This window comes from Odocoileus virginianus, unplaced genomic scaffold (assembly GCF_023699985.2).
Source record: "Odocoileus virginianus isolate 20LAN1187 ecotype Illinois unplaced genomic scaffold, Ovbor_1.2 Unplaced_Contig_2, whole genome shotgun sequence".
NCBI classification, from domain to species: domain Eukaryota; kingdom Metazoa; phylum Chordata; class Mammalia; order Artiodactyla; family Cervidae; genus Odocoileus; species Odocoileus virginianus.
The window spans coordinates 4,008,874-4,035,165 of NW_027224319.1; the positions used below are offsets into that span (position 1 = coordinate 4,008,874).

The following is a 26,292-nucleotide window of genomic DNA, read 5'->3' on the forward strand; positions in this document are numbered from 1 at the left end:
ATGTATTCCACATTTTCCCCTGTTGTCTATATTTGTACATTTACTACATCTGATGCTATTTACTTAAAATACCAAATACTCATAAACCTTCTTGACACCCACATTCTTCCACTGATCACTTGATTCCTACTCTCTATTTCTTCTCCCACCTTACAAACACACATATATGCACATACACACTCAAACATACCCTTACAGAGACAACTATGTAACCGGCCAACTAGGTACCCTAGAGGAAAACAGTTGCTTAGCCTGACCTTAGATTCCAGACCATCAGACACCAAACAGAAAACCACAGGAAAGCGGGAGGCGGGTGCAACCTGGAAAACAGGGAAGGAAAGGTTCCACTGGGCGGGTGTTTGGTCAGACATGATTTCAGTATGACATTCGAGAGAAGATAATTGGCATTTTATAGGGAATGAAAATCAACAGCATTTGTAATTTTATTTCTTGCTGGGATGACAGCAGGGAGTTATGAATACTGATGAGCTTGGCAAAATCCGACTTCAGGAAGGGAGAGGGAGGTCCCTTGCGCCTGGAGATTGGGGCTGAGAGCAGGGAGGAGCTGAGGCCCAGGGAGGCAGGCTAGCTTCTTTGCAGGCTTTACCTCGTCAGGAAGGCACAGGCTTCCAGAAGCGCTGTGGGACACAACAAAGCCAGAGATTCAGAAAAGGATTCCTTTTTTTTTCTTGGAATCAATACATCAGTCAAAGAAGACACTCAAACAGACTTCCCTCTGCCCTTCTTCCCCACTGTAGGTCAAAGCTTGCCATCCCCATATTTCCCAATGACCCCTCCTGCTAAGAGCAGCAGGACCCAAGGGAGCACACAGAAGCTCTGGTCCTCGTTGAGCTTCGAGATTTCCTGCTCTGGCCTGAGTGACACAAGCCCCACCCACTTGTCTCCAGGTGAATCAGCTGTCACACTCTCAAGTTCACATGGTCCTCGAATTTCTTCTGTGAGCAACTGATCATCTTCGTGCAAATCTGCCTGCAGTAGCGTCTACGTACTCATTCACTCATTCATCCATGAATCCCTCCTGAGCACCTGCTTTGCACGAGTCTCTGTTAAGTGCTGGGGATTCAGCACAGACAGAGGAGCCCTGCCCTCCACAGGTGTACAGTGTCTGCCGTCCTGAGTGGGCTGCTCTGAAGAGGAGCCCTGCAGCAGGGTTTCTAAGTGCAGCCCTAGATCCACCTGCATCACGATTCCCCGAGGCATCTGTGGATACAGCAGGGTTTCCCAGCCTTGGCACCACTGACATTGGGGCTGGGCAATTCTTCATTGTGAAGGCTGTTCTGTGCTTTGTTTAGAAGCATCCCTGCTTCTACCCACAGATGCCAGCAGCATCCCCGCCCCAAGTCATCAGAATTAAAAATACTTCCTGGCATTGCCAAATCCCTCAAAGGCAAAATCATCCTTGGTTGAGAACCACTGATGTAGAGAGTCCCAGCCTTCCCCCTCCCCGAGACCACCACACAAGCCCCACCAAGGCCTCCGACTCCCCTGGGGAGGGACCGGGAATAGGGACCTGGATGACTCCAGTGCACAGAGGAGGCAGAACTCACTACCATGTGGGAATTATTGCCTGGAGCCTTACAACACTCTGCTATGTCTTCTAAACATTTTTAAATTGTTGTCAATACATTTTCCAAGCTAAAATGGTTTTTGAGAATTTGTATTCTCTATGGTTACTGTTTGTGGTAACTGCCTAGAAATCAGAATTTGCCATTTCTTAATATATATGTATATACATGTGTACATATGTTTATATGCATTGACAGGCAGGTTCTTTACCACTAGCACCACCTGGGAAACCCATGTATATACATACATACATATATTTATGTACATAGATATATTTACATGCATACACATATTTACAATTGCTATCAGCATTATAAAAATTTAGCATATTATCTACTGCTTTACTTTATTCTCTAATTCCTTTACTTCATCAACAAGAGCATAATTTCCTGAGGTATTTGTTGTTCAGTCACTCAGTCATGTCCAACTCTTTGCGACCCCGTGGACTGCAGCACACCAGGCCTCCCTGTCCTTCACCATCTCCATCTCTGAGGTACAGAGACATTGTATTGCCTAAACATTTTTAAACCCACATCACCCCCAAAATGTTTGACCCTCCAACTTTGACCTTCATGCAAGATGGTTTCTCAGTGATGCTACTGATATTCCACTTACGGGAGGTTGAGCATTTTTTCAGGTTGGCAATAGCCGTGACATACTCTGTCCCCAGATATTTTTCATATGTTGGTCTGCCTTCAAGTTTGGCCAGACACTCGGTGTTGTCATTGAACAGAAGGTTTTTGGTTTCAGATTTGAACAAACAAAACTTGTCCGGGCAGTCTTTTCCATTTCTCCCGAACAGAGCCTGTGTCAGAAGGGCAGACAGTAAGAGACCAGCTGAGGAAAAGAGGAGAGATTATGGACCTGGGAGGCAATTTCTGCTGTGCAGGGTCAGCTGCAGGAAGACCGTGGGGCAAAAGGGGCTGAGGTCTAGAATCGATCCGCTGTCCTGACTGAGCCTTCCCCTGCCCTGTGCCCCCTGCTCCAGCCCCCAGGCCAGCGCCCAGGCACCTCACCACTTCTGATATCACTTCCCACCATCTTGCCTTGCTTCTTAATCTGTGGCCTCCGCCCTCAGAACTTCTTCTGGGTGACTAGGTACCAGATAAGGAGTTTGAGAACCGTCCTCAAGGTTAATCACCTCTAGCATTCTAATAGGCCAGCTCTCCCAGAGGGGCAGTCTGCATGGGAAATACTCTCTGCCACAGACCAGGTCACTGCCTTGGGCAGGTCACTTAGTCTCCCCCGACCGTGGCTCCTCCTTTGTGCCCAGGGCTCCCAGAGGTGAGCTGCAAGGACCAAGCACCTTCATAGTGGAGACCTCTTATCAGCACCTGTGATGCATAGTGGGAGCTCCATACATGCTAGTTACTGGGCCTATTTTTACATCCCAGGGTCACTGTCTTTAAAGCACATCTAGAAGAAAACATGCCGTTTTAACACAGAACTAGATAAGCTAATAGAAAAATCCCAGACTTTAAGGAAATTATAGGATTTCTTTCAAATGTCTTCACATAGATAGCCTTACATCTATAGAGGTTCTGGGTCGGTTGTTTTTAGAGATTACAAATGCAGGGGCCTTGTCGAGAAAGCTGCCCAGCCAGCCCAGGCTCCGCAGACATCAACAGAAGAAACTCAACTCTCTACCTGACTGTGAGAGCAAGGCTCAGTCACCTCCCTCATTTGCCGGAACAACAGGAGGCTCAAGGAGAGACAGCCTCTCCTGGCTGGGCAGTGAGCACACGTCCAGGGGCCCGAGACTCGGGGCAGCCCCTCAGTGCGGACAAAGACTGTCATCTCCAGCGTCAAGCGGGGGCCCAAGGACGGCTGGAGATGAGCGGCTCCGCTGGCTCCGTGGCTGACCAGCTAAGAGGAGCCCCTGCAGGTAAGAAGAGGCAGGAGGCCCTGCGGTCCTCACCTGCTGGTGGAGCAGCACCTGTTCCACATGTGCTGCCCTATCGCTCCGAGACACCACAGCGTGACTTGGGGCCGCCGCCAGGTAGCAGCTCTGAGCCTCCGTCACAGGCTTCCTGGTGCCATCGAGGCAGAGCAACCTGAAGTCCTCCTGGTTCAAGTTCTTAGCCCAGTCTGCACTGCTCCCTCCTGGAGACAGAGAGAAGGCTGCGTCAGCCACGGCTGCCCGGCTGAGTCAAAGCCTCCTTTCTGGGGCTGTGACCACCCACCGGCCTCTTGAAATGCACACACGTGAAGGAGAACAAATGAAGCTCCTCAAGTTACACAGACTTCAAACGTATCAAATATCCGCGCTATATCCTCACGATGGAGTCTTACTCAGCAACAAGAAGGAGCCAAGTTCTGACACACGCTACCACGTGGATGAAAACATGATGCAAAGTGAGACAAGCCAGTCACAGAAGACCACGTATCGTAGGATTCCATTTCTGTGAAATGCCCACGATAGGCAAACCTATTTTTTGGAGACAGAAAGTGAATTGGTGGTTGCCAGCTCTGGGGGTGGGGTGAAGGGACTGCTAACAGGAGCAGAGCTTCTTTGAGGGGTTTTGTGAACGTTCTCCAGTTGGATTTTGTTGGCAACTGCACCACTCTGTGAATGCGCTGGAGATTACTGAATCAGTCCGAATGGGTGGATTTTACAGTAGGTAAATTATATCTCCACAAAGCTGTTACATTGGAATGTGTATCATAAAAATACGGAAAATCCATATTTCCAGCAAGTTCCAGAAATAGAAGTGCTGGTTTGTGTTCAAGAAGAAATTGTTTCCTTTCATATTCCAACGCTCTTAATGTAACTAGAAGGATAGGAACTTCTCTTATGGGTCTATCAAATATATTTAAATCAATTTCAATAAAATACAGCTGCAAAATCCCAGAGAAGCTTAAAACTATACTCGGCTGAGCCCTGGAGATCACTTCGATTCAAGGTTCCTGAATTCAAAATGCAGCTGTGTGCGTGCCCGCCTGTGTGTATGCAAATCGCCTGTGTGTATGCAAATACGGTTTCCTCGGTCACACGGCTGCTTCTCTCCTTTTGCCCTCTCCCCTCAAGAAAACACTTCCTCCAATCTCTTGGCTTTGTCTATTCGATACTCAGATCATCCCAAAATTTACATGTCTGGCCTCGGTCGCTCTCCCCAGGGACTTGAGGAAGCAGAGGCTAGGACTGGAGCTGGCAATGAAGGAGGGAGGTGGAAAGCTGAGGCAGTTCTTTCTCCAGGGGAGGAAGTGGCAGTTCCCTCTGGGTGGGGAGGCTGTCGGGAGGTGAGCACAGAGGTGCAGTTTAGAAGGTAGCAAACTGCTGAGAGTCTTGAATTTATCATTATCAGTTTCACCAGAGTGGCTACTTCTCTACTGGCTGGCCGATCTTCCCTTTGATCATCTGCATCCGCCTGTGATTTTGCCCTCATTCACTCCCCAAGGGGTCTCCCCACTGAGAGTTTATAGGGGCTGAATGAAGGCTTCTACTTCCTTTTTAAAAAGGGGAAATTTTACTTCCATATGTCAATTGTTTTGTTTTTTTTTAGTATCATTCACCTTCAACTTCTGATCAGCTGAGGCAGGCAGATGACGTGCTTCTGTGGCCCAGAATCAAGGTCACCTCTGGAACTGACTGAGCTCCACTGTAACCACCGCCAAAAGCCCACCTGATCCTTACCAACCAGGTTCCTGACTCCATATTATTAACAGGAAAAAGTGCCTACCCTGGTACTCACCCTCTAGCGCCCTAACCAATCACCTAATGCCACCCTTCCGGCAGCAATTTTCGTCTTGAGGCTATAAAACTGGGCTACTTACCCAGGAAAGAGTTGGCTCTCCCTTGAGCCAGTTGCTGTTCTAACAGCGTTCGGTCGACTCTCCCTGGTCAGGAGGTCGGCCCACTGTGCCTGCAGCACCCTCGTTATCTCTGCTCCTTGTTCTTATAAAGTCGCTCCTTTCTGAAATACTCTGTGTCAGGAAATTCTCTTCCAACCCGCGCTGGGACTGCCACAACAGTAGGCTACATTGTGACGGCAAAGATTGTGCTCGGAAGGGGAAAGGAAAACACCTTCACTTACCATTAGTGTTCTCCCAGATTGTGTCATTTTTCACAAATGCAACGTCCCCAACGTCCTCAGCCAGGCACCTAAATTGTCCCAGAGAATAAAAACATTGTCAGAGAGGAAAAACTATTAGAATCTTCATAACTATTTATAATACGCATTCCAAAAACTGCAACATGGAAGTAAACATAGAAAAAATAAAGACAAATATATCCAGGAACTTTAGAGTTTAAAACGGTAGCTGAAAGACTTCTGAGTACCTTCCCTCCTTCTAAAATGCCAATAACATGGCACGAATGAGATTTTTTTTAAAGCCACAAATGCATGAGTAAGAGGAAGGCAAGAGGGAAAGAGAGAAGATAATAATGTGATTCGGAAGTCAGAGATCAAACAGGTGAGTGGTAATTGACCCAACAGAGCAAAGAAAACTGTGACGTAAATTGGACACCCAAGTATCCAACTTGGGTCGGGGACACCCAAGGAGAAAGCTGATGTGCATAGCAGACCTCCAGAAAGACTCAACAATTACAAGTAAAAGGTACCACTGAAAGTAGCTGAGCACAGGAGGACTAAATAGAGCCTATATACATGCAGTGTAAATACACATGCGCCATTCAATGGATTAAAAGAAGACCCACATAAATACCCTCTTGAAGTTTCAGAACACTGGAGGGAGATTAAAAAATAATTTTTACAACTATTGCTTATTTCTTTTTTTTTAAATCAAAAACTTTTCAAGAAAATAATTTTCAAAGCATTTTACATTGGATGAAACCCTGAACTTATTTTTCCTAAAGAGTATTTTTCATTCATTGTTTGATCTCTGAAATTTAGAGATAAATATGCATCAAACATGTCTGATTTATTTACTCTTCAGAAAAATATTATTTGTGTAGATCTGTTTACTAAAACATCTCATGAGCTTTCTAAAACTTCTCTCTCAGAATTAGGAAGCCAAAAATAAACTGCTGAAAACTTAAAAACAATTTTCTTTTCAAGAAGAAAAAAATGTCATATACAAAGAATTAAGGATCAAAAACCACTATCAGCTTTCTCATCAGAAACTTTAGATTTAGAAGACAATGGATGGATGCTGTTAAATTTCTGAATTTGCTTATTTTCTATGTTACATTCTGCATAATTTTTTCATATATTTTTCACATCACTACTTCTCTTTTTAGCTATGTTTAATCTGTTAAATTGGTCAACTGCATAGCTAACTTCAATTGCTGTACTTTTTTTCCTTTCTAGAAGTTATATTTATTCCTTTTAAGAACACTAATCTGCTGATTCTTCTGTTTTCCACTTCCGGCAACTTCTTCCCTGTGTGTTTGTTTTAACATTGTTATAGTTACTCTTTTCACTGTGTCTGGCTCATTATTATTCAGAGTATTTCTGAGCAGTCTTTCAGGCCTAACCTGAAGATGCTGTTTTCCAGACAGGTTCCTAGAGAAGTGATCTTCTTAGTCTAGGGTCACTTTTTTTAGAATTAGGAGTTGAGAATTTCTGAACCATCCTAAGAGACACAAGTTGGAGCTGCAAATTCATGTAAGAGCTGGCCCATGGTTTCACTTTTTCAGGGATGGTATGTATTTTCCTCAGCATCTAGGTAACTTGAAGCCCTATGGGAGTGGAGGGGAAGCTACCTCTCGTTCACCCCTACCCTAAAGGTATATGTAACCTGAGTGTAAGTTTGTCAGTCACTAACTGTCCTCAGGACAAAGTGGCTCCACTTAGCTCTCTGAGTCCCTATCTCCTTAGATTTTAGTCTAATAATCCCTTGTTACTTTGTCAGTTATTCAATGCTCTTAGGAATGTGTCTATGTGTGTGTGTGTGTTTGTGCTGAATCCAACATTTTTCCTTGTTTTTCGTGGGACAGTTGATCAAACCAGTTAATACTGCCATTTCCCAGACGTGGAAATCCTGTCAAAATTCCTAGGGAAAATTTTTTCTAGCCTACACTTACTTATTCAAACTATAAATCCCTTCAAGGGTGGACTAAAGATGTTTTTAAACATGTAAATACTCAAAAACCAGCAACTCCTATTCACTCTTTCTCAAAAAGACATGTTCTGTCGCAACAAAATCCTGAAAGCGAAAGATGAGGGATCCAGAAAACAAGTCCTTTAACAAGAAGTAAGACAATGGAAAATCCCAGAATGATGATCCAGGGGAATCCCAGGAGCAGTTGTGCGGGGGGCCTAGAAAGGATCAATCTAGACTGGGAAGGAGGGTGGAAACTTCAGATGCAACGTTCAAAAGTAAATGATGAACCTGGGGCAGCACCCAGTCTGTTTATGCATAGAACGTTAGGAGATTTGCGCTACGAGTAGAAGGTTTGAAGATGAATGAGTGATTTTTTAAAAGCAGTATAGAAAGTTAAGCAAAGTTTAATAAGACATTTATCAACTCCAGAGTAAACTAAAACTTTGTACAGTAAGGGAAATATAATCTTATTATATCACATATTTAATATGAGACTAATATTTGCATATTCATAATAAAGTAAGCCCTAAATACGTCATGCTCTTGTTGGATACTAAAAGGAGGTGAAGCTTGTGGTTATGAGTGGAAGAGGCAGAGGAGCAGTAACAGAGGCTAGATTTTCCTCCTTCATAATAAAAAATCAGCAGAAAATAGCTGACATTTAAAAATTGAGAACCAGCAGTATATGAGGATGTTAGAGAGATGAACAGAACTTCCAGTTCCAACTTTCGAGTTGAGCAAAAGACAAAAGCATTTCCTTCTAGTATAAATAGGAATTCTAAAGTGTACGTGTTTTCAGTGAAATAGTGCCTTACTATAGGTTTGAAAAGGAAAACCTCATGGTTTTTTATCAGACAAGTTGTCTGTTCAGTATTTCTGAGTGGAATCACATCACAGCTTTTCCATGTGCAAAAATTTAGCCCCTTAAAAATTTTTTGTACTTTCATGAAATATTTAATGAGTCACTCAGAGTATAGCAAAAACTACTCTTATATCATCCCATCACTGGAGAGAGGGCTACTGAATTTATATTAAAAAAATTCCAAGACCAGTTTGAGCAGTTTCTCAGATACATGACGCCACCTTGTGGTGAAATATATTCTTGGCGAATAGAGAAAAAACAACGGATGGGGGAGAACTCTGCCCTTCAAACCCCTAATCATATCACTCAGAAGTTACAGCTGCATGAATGGGATTGAAAAAATGAGGACTGTGAAAAGATACTGTAATTCACTAAGTGTTTATAATTTGTGAATTCTGAAAACATTTTTTGGTTTATTTTTCACTAGTGGAGAATAACTCTGCAACATTTTTTCTCTGCCATTTCTAAGGCCAAAATCAAAGAGAGCAGAAAAACGCGAGACATAACTACCTAGACTGGGGGAGAAGGTGGTGCTTACGGGAAACAGAATTCTTCCCCATAAAACTGCGTTGCCGAAAGGACTTAAACCACAACCTCTCCCTATCTGATTCTGAACATGACACTGAGGTCCACTGAGATTGACCTTGGTTCCAGGACACAGGAAGGGGCCCAGCAGAGCTGAGGCCAGACAGCCCCGGGGTCAGTCCCCACTCGTGGGATGGCGGGTGTGGTGGGAGAAGCCCTCCCCTGGCCCGCCCATCCGCTGATCCCCAGGCTGACCCCCGACAGACCACATTAGGCCCCTCAGCAATGCAGGGCCAAAGGCGTGCGGGCACAGCAAGGGGGAGGGAAGAGAAGCACTGAACTGTAAACATCACCACGTGTAAAACAGACAGTCGCTGCACCACACAGGGAGCTCAACCAGGGGCTCAGCGATAACCTGCAGGGGTGTTCCGGGGGGCGGGGGCCAGAGAGGGAGGCGATATACGTATACTCCTGGTACTTAGGGCTGATTCATGCTTTGTACGGCAGAAATCAACAGATCATTGTTAAGCAGTCGTCCTCCAATTAAAAATAAAGGGAATATATTTTACAAAGAGAAAAAAAAAAAAAAAAGAAATGTGGTGTGCCAAGGTCCTGGAGGACGAGGGACAAGGCCCTGTCCTGATGAGGCCTGGCCACAGCACTCACCTGAAAGCCCCGGTGTAGCCATAGTACTTCTCCTTAGAGTTGGGCACACACTTGTCCCGGCCCTGGTCGTCGCCAGCACACAGTGCACAGAGACTGGATTTCGGGTCGGCCCCAGGGGCACAGCTCTGACTAAAGAATTCATCTGCAGAGAAGAAACAGGGGGAGCCAGCTCTTCCTACCTGTGTCAAGGTTAAGTGGTCTTTGCATAACAGGTGATGGACGTGGCTTGGTTTCCGTTCATCACACTGACCAAGGCAGACAGAACACAGACATTATAACACGAAGTAACAAGTTACCACCAACCTGGGCCCCAGCAGGATTCAGAAAAACTTGGGACTATAGGAAGCCTGACTGGGGCTGGAGAAGACAGTCTGTGACTGTACAAAGGGTCCCATCATCGCAGCCTCGAGCAGAGGACTCAGCTTGATGAATTCAATGGCCATGGTATCAGAAGCTGCAAAATGTCCAGGTTCTGATCTCCCCTTTTCCTCAGTAATAGGAACCCTGATTTTTACCAGGGCACCTGGTACCCAGTAAAACAGAGATGAGCCTTATCAGACTCTGTGGCTAGTAAGCCATGTGGCTAGGCACTCACTCCTGAAATAAGAGCGGGAGTATCGGGGGCCAGTATCCTGACATCTTCAAAAGACAGTTGGCACACATGTTCTGCCCTTCTCCTTCCCTTCCTTCATTCTGGGTCAGGAAGATTCCCTGGAGAAGGAAATGGCAACCCACTCGAATATTCTTGCCTGGAGAATCCCATGGACAGAGGAGCCTGGCAGGCTACAGTCCATGGGGTCGCAGAGTTGGACACAACTTAGCGACTAAACAACAACAAGAAGTTAACACGGATTAAAACAGGTTAAAGAGAGAGGAAATAAAAGTGACAAGGAAGCCCTGCCTGAATGAGCAAATAGCACCCCTTATCTGACTTCTGCATTCCCTGCCACTGGAAAAGCCACACCACGTGCCAAGCTCAGGCGATGCTGGGAGTGTCCCTCCACGGTCCTGGCAGCCTCCCCACAGCTTAGAGGCAGCCATGGGGTCAGAGAGAGCCACACCAGTGTGCACTCCTGGGGAGGAGCAGAGCCATATGAAAGCCTTCCAAGGCGGAATCGCAAAGACCCATTCAAAATGCAGCAGGGCCCCACCGGAGCAGAGGCTTGCCCGGGACGTGAGCCACGAGAACGTGGCACACACCTCCCCATCGCCAGGCCCACGGCAGGTAGGGTGTGGCTACTGTGTGAGGCGAGAGCATGGTGTACAGTGGGGAGGGCAGGAGCGGGGAGGCTGAGGCAGAAGTCTGGAGGTCTTACTGGGTTTCCTCTGTAGGTCAGTTCTGTGTAGTAGCAGAAGACACCTTTTATGAGGAAGGCAGGTGGCTTTTCCCAAATTAGGGAGCCAGCGCCTGGGAGGAATTTAGATATGGAGCTCCAGGAGGTGGGGAAAAAAAAGACTTCTGAACTTCTCAGACCTGCATCCATTCTTAGCGTGCAGAGAGACAGACTGACACTCCAGTTCTGTGTCTCCGTGTGGGGTGGACTGGGCGTGGGGCAGGCTGTGTGAAGAAACTGAAGAAGGCAGCCACAGGGGACCTTGCTTACACCAGACGAGGCCTGCAAATCCCCACCCTCCCTGCCCTGACTTTCTCAGGGGACCCCAGCCTACCCCCAGGATGGCCAACCCATGACTGCCTCAAGATTCCTACCAAATTTGCAGGAGCCTGTCTGGTTGGCAATCAGGCCCATGGGGATGTTCCAGCCTGCAGTCCTGTCCACGGCGGTGTGGCATGACTTCTTGCCTTTCAGAGAATTCCAAGTGAGCCCTTCATTTGCTTTCTTGACAACTGCCACAGCAAGGTACCCTTGGACAAACAGAAGAGCAAGTCTTAGCCTCCCAGGGCCCGGTCCGCGGACTCTACTGCACAGCGTGCAACCCAGGCCCACAAAGGTTAAGAAGCATCACCAGGCAACGGTCCCCCCAGATGACTGATCATTGTCAAACAGACCAACACAGCTTAAGCTGCTGCTCTGTGTTAAGATGAGATCAGATAAGGCTATGAAATGAAATACTAAGCTGACCCTTGAAGTGACTGCTGGGGACTGTCTTCGACTAGCCACCCACTGTTCCTGGCAATTCAATTTTAGATGTGTGCTGCTAAAGCCACAAACGCTGAACAACAAGTGTGACTCCAAACGTGCATAAATCGCCAGCTACAACATGCCAACTGAATGGGGCCATAGCAATGATGGCCACCAGACTAAGTGCTCGCGGACACTGGGAGATGTCCCCAAGGACCCCCCTGCGCTGAGAGACGGCCAGTGGGGCGCAGCTCCCCCCCTGCTAGCTCACACCTGGTAGACTCTGCTGCGGGCAAGCGTCACTCTCTACCGAAGCTGAGGCGGCACCAGCTCTGGACAGTATTATCCACGGCTGTGAGTGAGATCTGGAGCTCTGCTTCCTCATCCACACGAGATGGGGATGGGCCACCCCTCCTCCCCATGCTCAGGACACAGTGAGGAACTCTGAGATTTCCCTGCCATGTGTGAGGGTCCACGTGAACATGAATCCCAGCCACTCTCATCTCTATGACTGGCATATGCGAAAGAACTCACAGCTTCTATGGCTGAATTTCTGTGAGTTTTTTTTTTTTAATTCCCAACCTCTCCTCCTCCAGGGACAAGAACGTACCCTTAACCCTGAACTCACCTTCCGTTGGTCTCACCACACAATCTAAGCTACTGTCTTTGGAGGATTCTGAAAGAATAAAGAGAAGCAAAATGTCATTAAACACATTGCTTAGTGTGTTCATTTATTTTTCAAAGGTACACACATATTGAGAAACGCATATTGGCATGGTTTTGTATATGTTTGTTTTTAACATAAATAAATGGCATTGTAAAAAAATAAATAAATAAATGGCATTGTATAATAGACTTCACTAAGTTCCTTCCTTTTTTCGTTTTTAATTCAACCCAATACCGTGTTTTTAAGTTCTTTTTTTTTAAACTGAAGTATAGTTGATTTACAATGTTGTGCCAATCTCTGCTGTATGGCAAAGTGACTCAGTTATACACATATATACATTTTCTTTTTATATTCTTTTCCATTATGGTTTATCCAGGAAACTGAATATAGTTCCCTGTGCTATACAGTAGGGCCTTGTTGTTTATCCATTCTAAAAGTAATAGCTTGCATCTACCAAGGCCAAACTCCCAGCCCATTTCTCTCCCTCCTCCCATCACCCTTGGCAACCAGCCTGTTCAGTATGTCTGTGAGTCTATTTCTGTTTGTAGATAGGTTCATTTGTGCCATATTTTAGACGCCACATATAAGAGATATCATATATTTGCCCCATTACTGTGATTTTAAGTTCGAATTGCCTTACTGTGGTATGTAACTCACTTGAGCTGAGACATGGCTCCTAAGTTCACTGCTTCCATTGTGGTCATTGACATCTTCATACATGTCTCGGGATGTACCCAGGGGTGGAACTGCTGAAACTAACGTCTGGACAGTTCAATCAACTATCTTTTTTTGTGTAAGCCACTTGGCAACTGGTTGGTGTTATTTGCAACCAAAGGACTCCTACCTAATCCTCACCAGTCGGAGGTGGGGGGCACCTGGCCTCCTCTGGTTCCCTGTGGAGAGGCGAAGGATAAAGTGGCATTGTTTACACTTCCTTGCAGCACTCTCCATCCATGCCTTTGGACTCTGGAATTGGCTTCTCCTTGGGAAAAGGTCTCATCACCCCTGCTTCATGTGATGGGTAATTTGAATGTAGGTGTTGTTTTATTGGAACAGCATTCTTTAACTGGTTTATAACATTATGTCAGTTTTGTTAGTACTATATCTATAGTGTGTGTGTGTTTGTGTATGCTCTTTGTGACCGCATGGACTATAGCCCCACAGGCTCCTCTGGCCATGAATTTCCCAGGCAAGAATACTGGAGTGGGTTGTCATTTCCTCCTGCAGGGGATCTTCCTGACCCAGGGATCAAATCCGTGCCTCGGGCTTCTCGAACTGCAGGCGCCAGTATTCTTTGCCACTGCACCACTGGGGAAGCCCTGTTCCTGCAGTGTGCTCACCACCAAAACTTCAGTTCCCATCCATCACCTACAGCTGACCCCCGTTACCCATTTCCCTCTCCCCCACCTCTCTTTCCCTGTTTTCTTATCCACCATCTGTTCCCTGAATCTGTGTATTTGCTTTGGTTTGATTTTGTTTATTCACTTATTTTTTAACTATCCCACATAGGAGTGAAAGCAGAAGGTATCTGTCTTTCTCCACCCGAGAAATCTCAGCAGTCCAGAATCAAATCCAAACAGACCATCCCAGCAGTTCCATGCAGCAGAAATGCACGTCTGTGTTCCCCACAGGACAAGGACCCAGATGTTCACAGCAACACTATCCACAGCAGCCCACCATTGGAAATTAGCCAAAGCTTACCCACAGCAGAATAAATAAGTAACTGCGGCAGAGTCACAACAGAATACTACAGAACGAGATATAATGCTGAGCAAAAGACATTTTAAAAGGTCCATGCTGTGCAACTCCTTTCACATCAAGCTCAAAGATGGGCAGAACCGATCTGTGCCGTGTGAAGTCAGGAGTCGTTACCCTTGCTGGGGGTAACAGGGCTGGTGGACGCCAGAGGACTTGTGGGACCTACTGTGTCTTGCTGTGGGCACATGCTTGGGGATGCACCGGTGTGTGAAATGTTCTTGAGTTGTACGCTATGTGCACTTTTCTGAATACTTACTATAACTTCCTAAAAACCTTTTCAAAAATCAAAAAGAGGAAATCAATCTGGGCTCTGTTACTTCTCACCACAATAGGCTATGTGGGTAACACAGCCACTTGCATCTATTCTTTCTCCTGATTCTCCTGTTTGAACCTATCTGTCCATTTTAATGTCTCCGCATGACCCACTGAGTGGGGTTACTCCTCTCTACCCCGCCCTCGAAGCCCAGAGGAAATAAGCCAGAGGACACTCTTCTCCACTTACTCCGGTTCTCTGCCATGACAGGCACCAGACCACACTTGCCCGCAGTGTAGATATATCCTCCATCCAAGTTCAGGGCATCCGCTTCTCCTTTCTGCCAAGACAAAGCTTATCTTCAGCACCACAGTGAGGCTATTTCCCATCCTGCCTGTCTTTACAGCTCTAACAGAACAGATGTCAGGTGCCCCAGCGAAGCAGCAAGGATGGATCTGAGCGCCCCAAGGAAACGCCACGTGCGCTATTAATTCTCTACCAGCCGTACATGCCTTTCATGCTGTCACTTCCACTGGAAAGACCAGGAACAGGCAGCCCAGTTGTTGCTGTTGTTTAGTCACTAAGATGTGAATGACCCTTTTGGAACCCCATGAACTGTAGCCCACCAGGCTCCTCTGTCCATGGGATTTCCAGGCAAGAATACTGGAGTGAGTTGCCATTTCCTCCTCCAGGGGATCTTCCTGACCCAGGGATCAAACCCGCATCTCCTGCATTGGCAGGTGGATTCTTTACCCCAGGGACTCAGAACAAAAACTCCTTCTGTACTTGGAGCACTGTTGGGACGCACTCCTGCACCAGCCTCCCTCACTGAGGAGACAGGTGGGAACAGTTGGTCTTGTCTAGTCTCCACTCATTAGCACTACACTCAAAGGATTCAGCAAGTGAAAGAACCAATTAAATTTGCTCACCATCAGAATGATGGAACTGGAACATAGATTCAGCAAGACTGTGAAACTCCCTCTTTGACTAATAACTTTTTTACAACTGTATTGAAGGTAATTGGAGATGTGGATGAGGATTTCTATTCAAGGCTACACAGCACAGGGTTATCGATAACATCAAAATAAGGTGACAAAGAAGAATAGGGTCATGACTAAATTGTGCCACATCCATACACAAGATATCCTGAAATAATTTTTTTTTTTTTTTTGCCACACCATGCAGCACATGGGATCTTCCCCACACAGTGATCAAACCAAGGCCCCCTGCAGGCCTCCCTGGACTCTTCAGTACTGGACCACTAGGGAAGTCACTGAAAAAAAATTTTTAAGTGTTTTCAAAGCATATGTCACATGGGAAAATGGCCAAGATATACTGTTAAATGAAAAGGACTCAAAACAACGTGGCTGGAACAATCCATTACTGTTCCGAGGCTAAACTAAGATGAATTGATGAATCCTAGGGTGAGGAATTAGTGAAACTCTTAACTGTGGTGCTTTCCTGCTGGCTCAGATGGTAAACAATCCGTCTGCAACGCGGGGGACTCGGATTCAAGCCCTGGTTCGGGAAGATCCCCTGGCAACCCACTCCGGTACTCTTGCCTGGAGAATTCCATGGACAGAGGAGGGCTACAGTCCATGGGATCACAAGGAGTCAGACATGACTGACTAACACACATTAAACTGTGGTAGCTCCGTATGAGGTTCCATTGTTCTGTTTGTTTTTACATCACATCTTTCTAAATTTTCCAAATTACCTGCATTCACTGTGAGTTGTTCCTAAGATCAGAAGAGTGGGAAGTCCACAACAGACACTCTGGAGGACAGAAAGCTGCGTCTGTCCCCACTCTGCTCAGGCACGGGCAGACCCTGCCCCCCTGGGGGCCGAAGCGCCGCTGAGACCCTGCTCCCCTCCAACCAGATGTGGTGACCTGGGCCCCCCACCCGCAGCGCTCGCAGGCCGGCGGCAGGCCCCCTACCAGCACCAGGGCGATGCAGTCGTCGGTGGTGGCGGCCGTGGCACAGGTCACGTTCTGGTCGCTCTGCTGGCTCCACTGCTGACACTTCTTCTGCTCCTCGGGTCCCACCGCGCACCACACCACCCGCGTGGACCGCGCCTTCACCTCCTCCGCAGCTGCCCGGGGACACAGCGGTCAACAGGCTGTACCAACAGGGCAGCCTCCCCGCTCACCCAGAGTCCACCTGAAGCCTCCAGCGGAGGAGGAGCCATGGCCGAGCTGACCCAGGGTGGTATCGTGGCCAAGTGCAGGGCCCAGGGCTCTGGATTCACCCCAGGAAGGGCCCTGGCCCTCTTGGGGTGTCTTCATACTTCTCACGTCCCCGGAGGCAAACTGACTGCTCTACCGGGGCTGGGCAACCTGACGCACACAGGGTCCTGCCGCAGTATTATCGGGAGGCGGCATGCTCCTGTGGAGGCCCTTGTCGCCTGACGTGTTCCACAGAAGACGCTCACACTCACATCACACCTACACGGCGAAGGCCTCCAGGGGCTGGAAGGTGACCAAGGGTCACCACAGAGCAGGGTCAAACGGCCCACAGCCGGCAGGGCTGGAGGCTGTGAGGTGCTCACGGCTCACCGCCCACACCGGCCGGCCCTTAGGGCGGGCCTGGCCCTCACTCACTTTCCCTGAGGTTCTTCAAGGCGGTCAAGTAGCGGGCGCCCAGGTACAGCTCCGAATCTATCTTTGAGGGGATCCTCAAAAACCCAAGGGCAGAGTCTTTGAACAGCAGGTCCCTCTGGTTGCGTGGAGAGCCAAAGAGCTGGAAGCTCTGAGACTTGTTTTTTCCAAACTTCTCCTAATTAAGGGGAAAGAGAATTACGATGTCAGTGGTAAACAGGAAACCGAAACACCAGGTTGAAACAGAGTATCTGGAACTCCTGGATGATTCTGAGAGCTGGGTTGACCTCCTCCTGTTGAGGGTCTCACGGCATCCCTGTGACAAAGCTCAGTCTTGGCTTCGTCTTTATGAAGTTGCTGGGGTCTGAGCACCTTAGAGTCTTGAGAATATTGCATCATCCTCCCGCTACACCGCCAGTGGGTCACGCTAGAGGAGGCGTCATTGTTTCAGCTATATGGAGTATGGCCTAGATAGGCAGGCCACTGAGTCTTCCAGAGTGGTGGGAAGTGTGGGAAGGAGGAAGGAAACCTCCCCACCACCAGATCCAAGCGGGTGGGGGTCCTGTGGGTGGGGATACCTGTGCCTTGCTGAGAAGCTGCCAGATCAAGTCCTCCTTGCCATCCACACTGCGGGCCACAACTGCATGAGAAGGGACCCGAGCCAGGTGGCACTCCTTGAATGCATCCACTGGCGCCCGAGAGTTGTTTAGGCAGAGCAGCTCATACTGGTCCCTGTCAGCCTTCTCTGGCAAGTTCTCTGGGGGAAGGGAGAGGTGGAGAGGAGGGTCCAGATGAGCAGACCCCAGTCAGTAGCCATGAGCTGTGGCCCTCCTCCCCCCATAGAATTTGAGCTGGAGGAGACATCTTATACAGTTGACAAAATTGGGGGTCAGAAGGGCAGTGGATTGCTCCAGAACATTCGGAAAAGTAAAGACAGTGCCCAGGAAGCCTTAAGGACAAGCCCATGTTCCTCTGATTGGATCATACAGGCTCTGGGATGGTTGCAACTCTTGCCTGGCAAGCCAAGGACACTGAACCAGACCCATCTGTTTCCATGACAACCCTACCCACAAAGGGTCCCAGGATGGAAGCAAGCCAGGGACTGCTGTCTTAACCCACATCTCTAGAAAGAATTAAAATGGTAAAAATTTTAAAGCAAGAAACACAGTTGAATCACTTCTCAACACTTGCTGCTGCTGCTGCTAAGTCGTCTTCAGTCGTGTCCGACTCTGTGCGGCCCCATAGACGGCAGCCCACCAGGCTCCCCCGTCCCTGGGATTCTCCAGGCAAGAACACTGGAGTGGGTTGCCATTTCCTTCCCCAATGCATGAAAGTGAAAAGTGAAAGTGAAGTCGCTCAATCGTGTCCGACTCTTTGCGACCCCATGGACTGCAGCCTACCAGGCTCCTCCGTCCATGGGATTTTCCAGGCAAGAGTACTGGAGTGGGGTGTCATTGCTTTCTCCTTCTCAACACTTGGGTGTATCCAAAAAAGGGGCAAAGATGGTATGAGTGAGTCCATCCCGATTTGGAACTGTTGATCTATATCACATGTAAATTGTGTCAGAATACATTAAGTGATAGAAACTGACCCAAGTTGTTTTATGAGCTTAGTATAATTTGGATCTCAAAATCAGAGAAAGAAGTACAGGAGGGACTAATTACAGACCTATTTTACTTATGAACATAAACAGAAAAATCTAAAATAATTAGCTAACTCAATATAACAGAATATTTTTAAACTAATAGGTCAGACTCTTACATTTATCAGTTTATCCCATTCACAAAAGAATGACTGAATGCCAAAGAAGTTAAAGACATTCATGACAAGAATGGATTAAAGGAAAACAATGAGATCCTCTTAATAGCTACAGGGAAAAGCATTTATATGTTCAATATTTATTTGTGCTTTTTTTCAGTTTTGGAACACTAGTACTATAGAGAACTTGACAAAGGTATTAAACTTGATAAATGCTAGTTATCAAAATATCTACAGCAAAATCATACTAAAAGAAGAAAATTTAAAGTCACTTCAAAATCAGGAACAAGGCAAAGATGTCAGTTGTGACATTGCCAACACAATACCAGATGACCTGTATTTTACAATTTACTAAAGAAATGAGAGATATAAACACTGGAAGGAAAAAGACAAATTCTAATTATTGAAAGATGATGTAATCACCAACATAGAAAAGCCAGTGAAACCGAGAAAAAACTAATAAAACTAACAAGAAAGTCCAGCTAGGCAACACTGCAAAAATCAAGTGTTACCCTCATTAGCAATAACAGAACAGAAACTAATACAGAATATAATATACTATAATAGCAAGTAAAATCATTAAATAGCCGGTAATTGGTCTCACTGGCTACTCGGGTGGTTCAGTGGTAAAGAATCCGCCTGCCAATGCAGGAGATGCAGGAGACATGGGTTCAATCCCTGAGTCAGGAAGATCCCCTGGAGTAGGAAATGGCAACCCACTCCACAATTCTTGTCTGGAGATCCCATAGACAGAGGAGCCTGGGGGGCTACTGTCTACAGTGTCACAAAGAGTCAGACACGACTGAGTGACTGCAATTAGTTTCATTAAACAATGCAGGAAACAAAAACCAATTCAGGAGGGAGCTCCCTGATGGTCTAGTAGTTAGGATTCAGTGCTTTCACTGTGGTGGCCTGGGTTCAATCCCTAGTTAGGGAACTAAGATCCCGTGAGCCTTTCTGCGCAGCCAGACTAAGACAAAAGCAAACAACGCAGGAGACTAAGAGAAAAATGTTAAGCTCGGTAAGTTCTATTAAATAACCTAAAAAGAGGTGTGATCAAAAGGGAGAGATTTATTATGATCCAGGGATTAGAAAATTTGACATAAATAAATCAGTTTTTCATGGATAAATTTAAATTCAATACAATTCTACTTAAAGTATGATGTTTTAAACAATCAAGAAAATAATTCGAAAATTTTAGTTAGAAAATAAATAGCAAACTGTTTGGGGAAGGTTCTCTCTCTTTCTCTCCCTCCCGCTTTTACCTCCATAAGCTATTAAGAACCACTACAAACCAGAGGAATAAAAGCAGAAAAATCCAAATAGACCAGTGATACAAAATAGCTCAGAATCCATGATTATAAACAAGTTTTATGTATAAGCAGCTCCACACAGCAGTAGGAAAAGGGTAGGATTTTTTACAGTCAGTATTGTAAGGAAAACGGTCTCACTCTAAAGGGGGAGAATGCGGAAGTGGAATCCATACCTAATTTCCTAGGTAGGGTACATATGAACAAACAAGAATGTGTTAGGGAGGGGAGTCAATAAATTATACTGTAGAAAATATTTATGATTTGGATGGAAAATAGCATCTTTAAAAGACGCCAAAACATATGCCAGCAGGACAAAAGTGACCAATTTGATTTTATCAATATCAAGGACTTCTGTTCAACAAACCTGTTATTATTTTTTTTTTTTTGACTGAGAAGAGATTTTCCTAAAGTCTAGAACCAAGCATGGCCCGTTATCTAGAGAGGAGGAATGCCTCACCTTGAATCAACATTACGAAGAAACAGGCATGAAAATCAACAGAAAGACAGTCAAAGGTGAAAAAAGGAAGAAAGCTAAGCTCAAACTACCAGCAAATACATTGAGATGATCAAACTCACTAGATGCCAGAGAAATAACAGTGACTAAATCAACAGTGACATATCTACTGCTTTCCAACCGTAGATAATAAATGTTATATGTGCTCTCCAAGGAGCACTTCTCACCTGTTAAAACCACTGAACCAGACAAGCACAGCACAACACAGATAAATCTCTCAAACAGAATGCTGAGTGGAAAACCTTGATTACATCATAATCAATAACGATCACTAAAGCTTCTGTGAGCTTAGAATCCAGAAACACAGATCAGCAGTATACACTTTGCAAGACCACGTCTATCTCGGAGGACATGTGTCAGATACCTTGACATGGGTGTCTTTGATGCAGAAGAGAAAGATAGCGGGCACGCGCGTTTCAAAGAAAACTGATCGCTTAAAATATAAAGTCACATAAAAACAAGAGCTGTGCCCTGCAGAGAACTTTGATGATCGTGTGCCAGGAAGTGAGGAGTCAAATTAGCTCACTATTTGGAATTACAATGAAATAAAAGGAAAGAAAAGCAAAGGAGGCAGTACCCATGTCCCCTCTCCCTCCTCTTACCAAACACTGTCGTCTCCTTGACAAAAGCCACATCTCCAGCCCCGTCCTGCAGACACCTGTGGGATGAGGAAGCACCAGGAGGGTCAGCGTAGAGCGGGCGGCCCGGCTGGTTCCCCGTGCCTGCCTGTGCAACGGGGCCCTGGGCCTGTCTTCTGTGGGCTCCTGGCCTGCAGAGGACGGGTCTCTGAGGCTCTAGGGCCCCCAGTGGGAAGGCATCAGGGGCCACCTGCAGATGGATTCTGAGGAAGAAAGAACCAGAGGGTGCAGGCTAGAGACCCCCACTTTCCGCTTTAAGTGTTGACTGAGAGGGCAAAACTTTGACTTTCTATGTAAAAGAGTTTCCAAGCCTCTGCACCAGAGGGTAAAGCAGTACCTGCGGCGATGTGGTTTTTCCCTCCCAGGGCTAAGTGGCAAACGTGCCCCAAGCAGCAGAGAATCGGGGAGGCCTCCCCCCACCACAAAATGCCTGAGTCCGCGAGGCATATGGCGTAAAAGCAGAAACATCAGCTTCAAGACTGGGGCGCAGGAGAGAACTCCCCAGTGAGGCAGAGATCACTACCTCCCAGAGAGAGGGACCAGGCTGTCCGGCTGCCTGGCCAGGAGGAGTCTGGGGTCCGTCTGCCCATGACAAGACTCCTCAGGCCCTCAGTAGTTAGGGAGGGGATTGCAGTCAGCAGGAGGGGCCCAGGACCGCAGAGGGACAAAGCCAGATTCAGGGATCTCTGGGGAGGCAGGAGGGGGTGCTGACGAGGTGACTGCTCGCTGGGCTGGTGCGGAGATGAGGGGCACCTGGGGGAAACTGGGGGACTGGAGGGGATCGTGCACTGGGCAGAGCCAGCACCTTTTTCAGACTCAGATTCTCTGCACAGCAGGAGAACTGGACCTCCTCCATGGTCACTGAGCTCTATTTGGGCCCAGAGAAAGGGCCTCCTAGCCCGAGGACACGTGGGCCGCTGGGGAGAAGAGGACGGTCTCACTCACCTGAAGGCACCAGAATACCCGAAGTATGGTTCCTGGGGGGAGCAGGCACACTGGTTCTCCCCCGTCCCCTTGCACAGTTGACACAGGTTGGGGTACGCTTTTCCATCAACGCAGGGAACACAGCTGGCAGAGAAGAATTTGGCCACAGCTGTTGAACAGAGAGAAACGAACCAGGGTGTGAGCTCACCAGACCACAGTGGCAGCCCCAGTGTTCCCTCCCCTCCGCCCCCACCTGACAGCCTTTGCAAAGCCAGGAGCTCAGAAGATGGACATTGGCTGACACTAGACTCAGCTACCACCTCCCAGGGCTGCTGATACAGGAGACCCCGCCCCGGCAGGCTTCACAGCAGCTAACCTCACCCCTGCCTTGGATTCATCCCACATGCTCACCTCCCCCGAAGCGGCTTGTGTAGGTGCTGCTGGAGAACCCACACACATCTTACCTCCCTGGAGGGGCTCGAGCGACTCTGTCCAGCCCAAGAACGGGCGAAGAACTCCCATAGGGACATTCCACCCAGCGGACCTGCCAAGGCCCGTGTGGCAGGACTTCCGGCCTTGCAGTTGGTCCAGCTGAAAGTTGCTGCCCTTCTTCACAACGGCCACAGCATAATAGTGGGTTTGGGGAGCTGCAGAAGAAGCAAAGAGAATCGAGAACTCTTACTTAGACTGGACCAGAGAGAGAGAGAAACAGCCCTCTCTGAGCGAGCCCCTAGTGGGAAGGGGAATTCCATCTGGTCACTGCAGCCCAGAGCCCCCCCTGCTTCCCTAGGGGGTCAGTGACCGACCCAAAAATAGCCCAGGGTCATTATTCCCTGGACGTGTGACACTGTCTGAGAACTCAGCTCTGTGCCTCGTCCACTCTGACCCCACGGAGCCCGGGGCCCAGGTCCAGGCCACCTCAACTTCTGGGTCCTCAGGGAGAACTCACACTTTTCCGTCCCGTAGATCTCTGCCGCTACTGGCCGCAGTTTGTAAGGGTCCAGGCCTGCCTCAAACACCAAGCCACTATCCAGGGTCACAGCATCCGCCTTTTTTGCCTGAAAACACAGGCCAGACCAGCTTCAGGAGAAAACCTACCCTAAGCCAGGCAAGTGAACCTCAGGATGTCAGAAGCCTCCATGGCTGGATCTTCCAGAGGGTCAGCTTCCAGTCACGTCCAACTCAGTTGCCATGAGAGGTGGTACAAGCCCAGAGCCCCTCTTCTTGGGCAACGAGCTCCAGCCCCGTTGCTCTAACTCCTGAGGTCGCCAGGTGGCCGCTTTTTCACACGACATGCCTCAGATCACTCAGCGATGGCACCCTTCACCATCTTCTACATTACAAGTTTTGGGGATGGACATGTACACACTGCTATATTTTAAGTGGATAACCAACAAGGACCTACTGTACAGCACAGGGAATTCTGCTCAATGTTACATGGCAGCCTGGATGGGAGGAGTTTGGGGGAGAGTGGATATCTGTATATGTATGGCTGAGTCCCTTCGCCGTTCACCTGAAACTATCACAACATTGTTAATCAGCTATATTCCAATACAAAATAAAAAGTTCAGTAAAAACAAAAAGTTCTAGGTGCTCCCTCCCCTGTTTTTGCTCTATATTTATTTTAAGTTCTAATTTATTGAATAGACATTTTAACTGTTAATATATCTTAAAGTTATCCTCATAAACCACATTCATCCTCTTTGGCATATTACTTCACCTATATTTATTTATTTCTCATATTTGCAGCCTGGCAGAAATAATATTTTCTGGACTGCTTTATTCATCTAAAACTGCCTACATTTTCTCCTGTAGCAGCTTTATTGATTGTATTGACTTCATGATATTTTATCATAATGTGACTGTTTCATAATTTATTAAGCTAAATTTGAAACATTCCCTCCAATGTTCACCACTTGGGTTCCTTCTAACTTTTTGCTGTTAAAACTATACTTTCATGGACAGCTTTGTCCTCTTAGCTTTTTTCCCTTCTGATGACATGTTGCCTTGGGATAGGCATCTGAGGGCGGGATCACCCAGACAATGGGCGTTTTGTCTTCAAGGCCTTGGCCATCATTGCCATCCTGCTTTCCAGATGATTCCTTTCAAATTTGGAATGCCACCTACCGTGAGGACCAGTTTCACTATAGAACCACCAGTGGGAGAGGCTTTCATTTTATTAAGTGTTATTACTTAGATAATTCAAGTGCTAACAAATTGCTTAGATTTGTATGTCTCGATTATTACGGGGAACATATCATAGCATTTTTATTAATACTACCTCCATCTCCCCATATTGTTTTTCTTATGTGATCTTACATTTCTTACCAACTGAATTAGTTCTTTATAGAATACAGTCACTTGTCAGAGTTGGTGCATATTCACTCCAATGCTTTCTAAATTTTTCTTAATTGGAGGATAATTGCTTTATAACACTGTCAAATGTTTTGCTTAAGTGTTTTTAATGGCTATAAATTAAAATTTTTAATCATTCATTTTACTTCATGATTTAGTTCATTGCTTTTTTAAAAGCGAAGAGACTTCTCTTCCCTCTACAGTTCTGCTAATGAATCCACCTCTCTAGGTTTTCAATAATACACATTTTATTTTTAAGAATTTAATCTATCTCTGTTTTGATGTATGGTATGAAGTTGCCATTTAGCTGCTCAGTTGTGTCCAGCTCTTTGCGACCCCATGGACTGTAGCCCACCAGGCTCCTCAGCCCATGGGATTTCCCAGGCAAGAATACTGGAGTGGGTTGCCATTTCCTTCTCCAGGGGATCTTCCTGACCCAGCGATTGAACCCATGTCTCCTGCATTGGTAGATGGATTCTTTACCACAGAATCACCAGGGAAGTCTCTGGTATGTAGTACTGATTTCAAATGGAGCTCTTACTGAAAAAGCAGATTTTGAGGTCTTATTCACAGATATTGAACAAGTTAGAATAGGGCCTACAAATCTGCATTTTAAGCCATCATGAAATGCTGGTGTTGTTTGTCCACAGGCCATAGTTGTAAAATAAGTCTAAAATATTATTAAAACTAGATTTTTTCCCCTTAAGTACTGTTCCAATAACCCTAGATATTAATAGGAACTTTACACACATTACCTACTTTGTGCTAAAGTCACGTACACATTATCACAGCACAAGGCAGACACACAACATATTTGTCAAATGATTGAATAAAAATGATTGCAGTAGATTTTACATCTGAAAAAAACCAAAGGAATCTGAAGTTATTCACAAGTCATGACTCCCTTTCCTTTCTCTCTCTGCTAATGTCTTAAACAAGTGTCTTTCCAGTGCCCTGTGGCCTGGCAGGCCGTGCCCCACGCGTGATGTGCTGACTCTGATGGGCTTAGCTTTTTTCTCTGCAAATTCAGAGGTAATCTCTCCAGAGGTTTTACCTTTTAGAGTCACCTTGACTTTTGCCAGTGTTACAGATTCACCCAACACAACTGCTGCTGTGACATCACTGTGTGTTAGTGGTGGGTTAGTCACTCAGTCATGTCCAACTCTTTGCAACCCATGGACTGCAGCCCACCAGGCTCCTCTGTCCATTGGGGGTTCTCCAGGCAAGAATACTGGAGTGCGTTGCCATTTCCTTCTCCAGGGGATCTTCCCAACCCAGGGATCGAACCCAGGTCTCCTGCATTGCAGGCAGATCCTTTACCGTCTGAGCCACCATCATTGCACCGTCATTATTTACAATTTGTGTGACGATCCCAGTTTCCCTACACATGGTTTTCAAATGTTAGATTGGTAATGTCTGCTTTCAAACTAGCATTGTGTCCTAGGGGAGAGGATAGCTCCCAGCTTACAGGGACTCAGGAAGAAGAGCAGAGGGGGCAGGATGAGCACATTTTCCATGGTACTTGGATCCTTTCCCTTTCAGCCTGGTCCCACCCAGCCCACGGCCTGGACTCACCGCGATGGCCCGGATACATTCCAAGGCAGAGGTCCTCCTCACACAGGTGACAGAGGGAGTACCCAGCTTCTTCATCCTCCACTGCCATCGGTAGCATTTGGACCACTCCGGCTGTGAAATGGCACACCATCGAACATTTTTCCTTGGGGCAGCCAGACACAGTCCTGGGAGAAAGAGGCCGAAGAGCGAGGGCTCTGTCACTGTCCGTGGA

At 46.8% G+C, this 26,292-nt stretch overlaps 1 protein-coding gene across 1 annotated transcript in view; it reads right to left on the reverse strand.

The window, feature by feature from the left end:
* Positions 1–407: 407 nt before the first annotated feature.
* LTF (lactotransferrin) overlaps positions 408–26,292 on the reverse strand; it is a 29,824-nt gene continuing 3,939 nt past the window's right edge. The window contains exons 2-17 of the mRNA XM_020916129.2: positions 26,082–26,245; positions 23,101–23,209; positions 22,616–22,798; positions 22,173–22,320; positions 21,192–21,247; positions 17,583–17,761; positions 17,008–17,182; positions 16,345–16,499; positions 14,655–14,745; positions 12,356–12,403; positions 11,355–11,510; positions 9,647–9,788; positions 5,622–5,689; positions 3,506–3,690; positions 2,203–2,392; positions 408–638 (exon numbers count right to left, since the gene is read on the reverse strand). Of these exons, the coding sequence (XP_020771788.2) occupies positions 604–638; positions 2,203–2,392; positions 3,506–3,690; positions 5,622–5,689; positions 9,647–9,788; positions 11,355–11,510; positions 12,356–12,403; positions 14,655–14,745; positions 16,345–16,499; positions 17,008–17,182; positions 17,583–17,761; positions 21,192–21,247; positions 22,173–22,320; positions 22,616–22,798; positions 23,101–23,209; positions 26,082–26,245 (2,084 nt within the window). The 3' untranslated portion in view covers positions 408–603. The remainder of the gene's footprint in view (positions 639–2,202; positions 2,393–3,505; positions 3,691–5,621; positions 5,690–9,646; positions 9,789–11,354; positions 11,511–12,355; positions 12,404–14,654; positions 14,746–16,344; positions 16,500–17,007; positions 17,183–17,582; positions 17,762–21,191; positions 21,248–22,172; positions 22,321–22,615; positions 22,799–23,100; positions 23,210–26,081; positions 26,246–26,292) is intronic.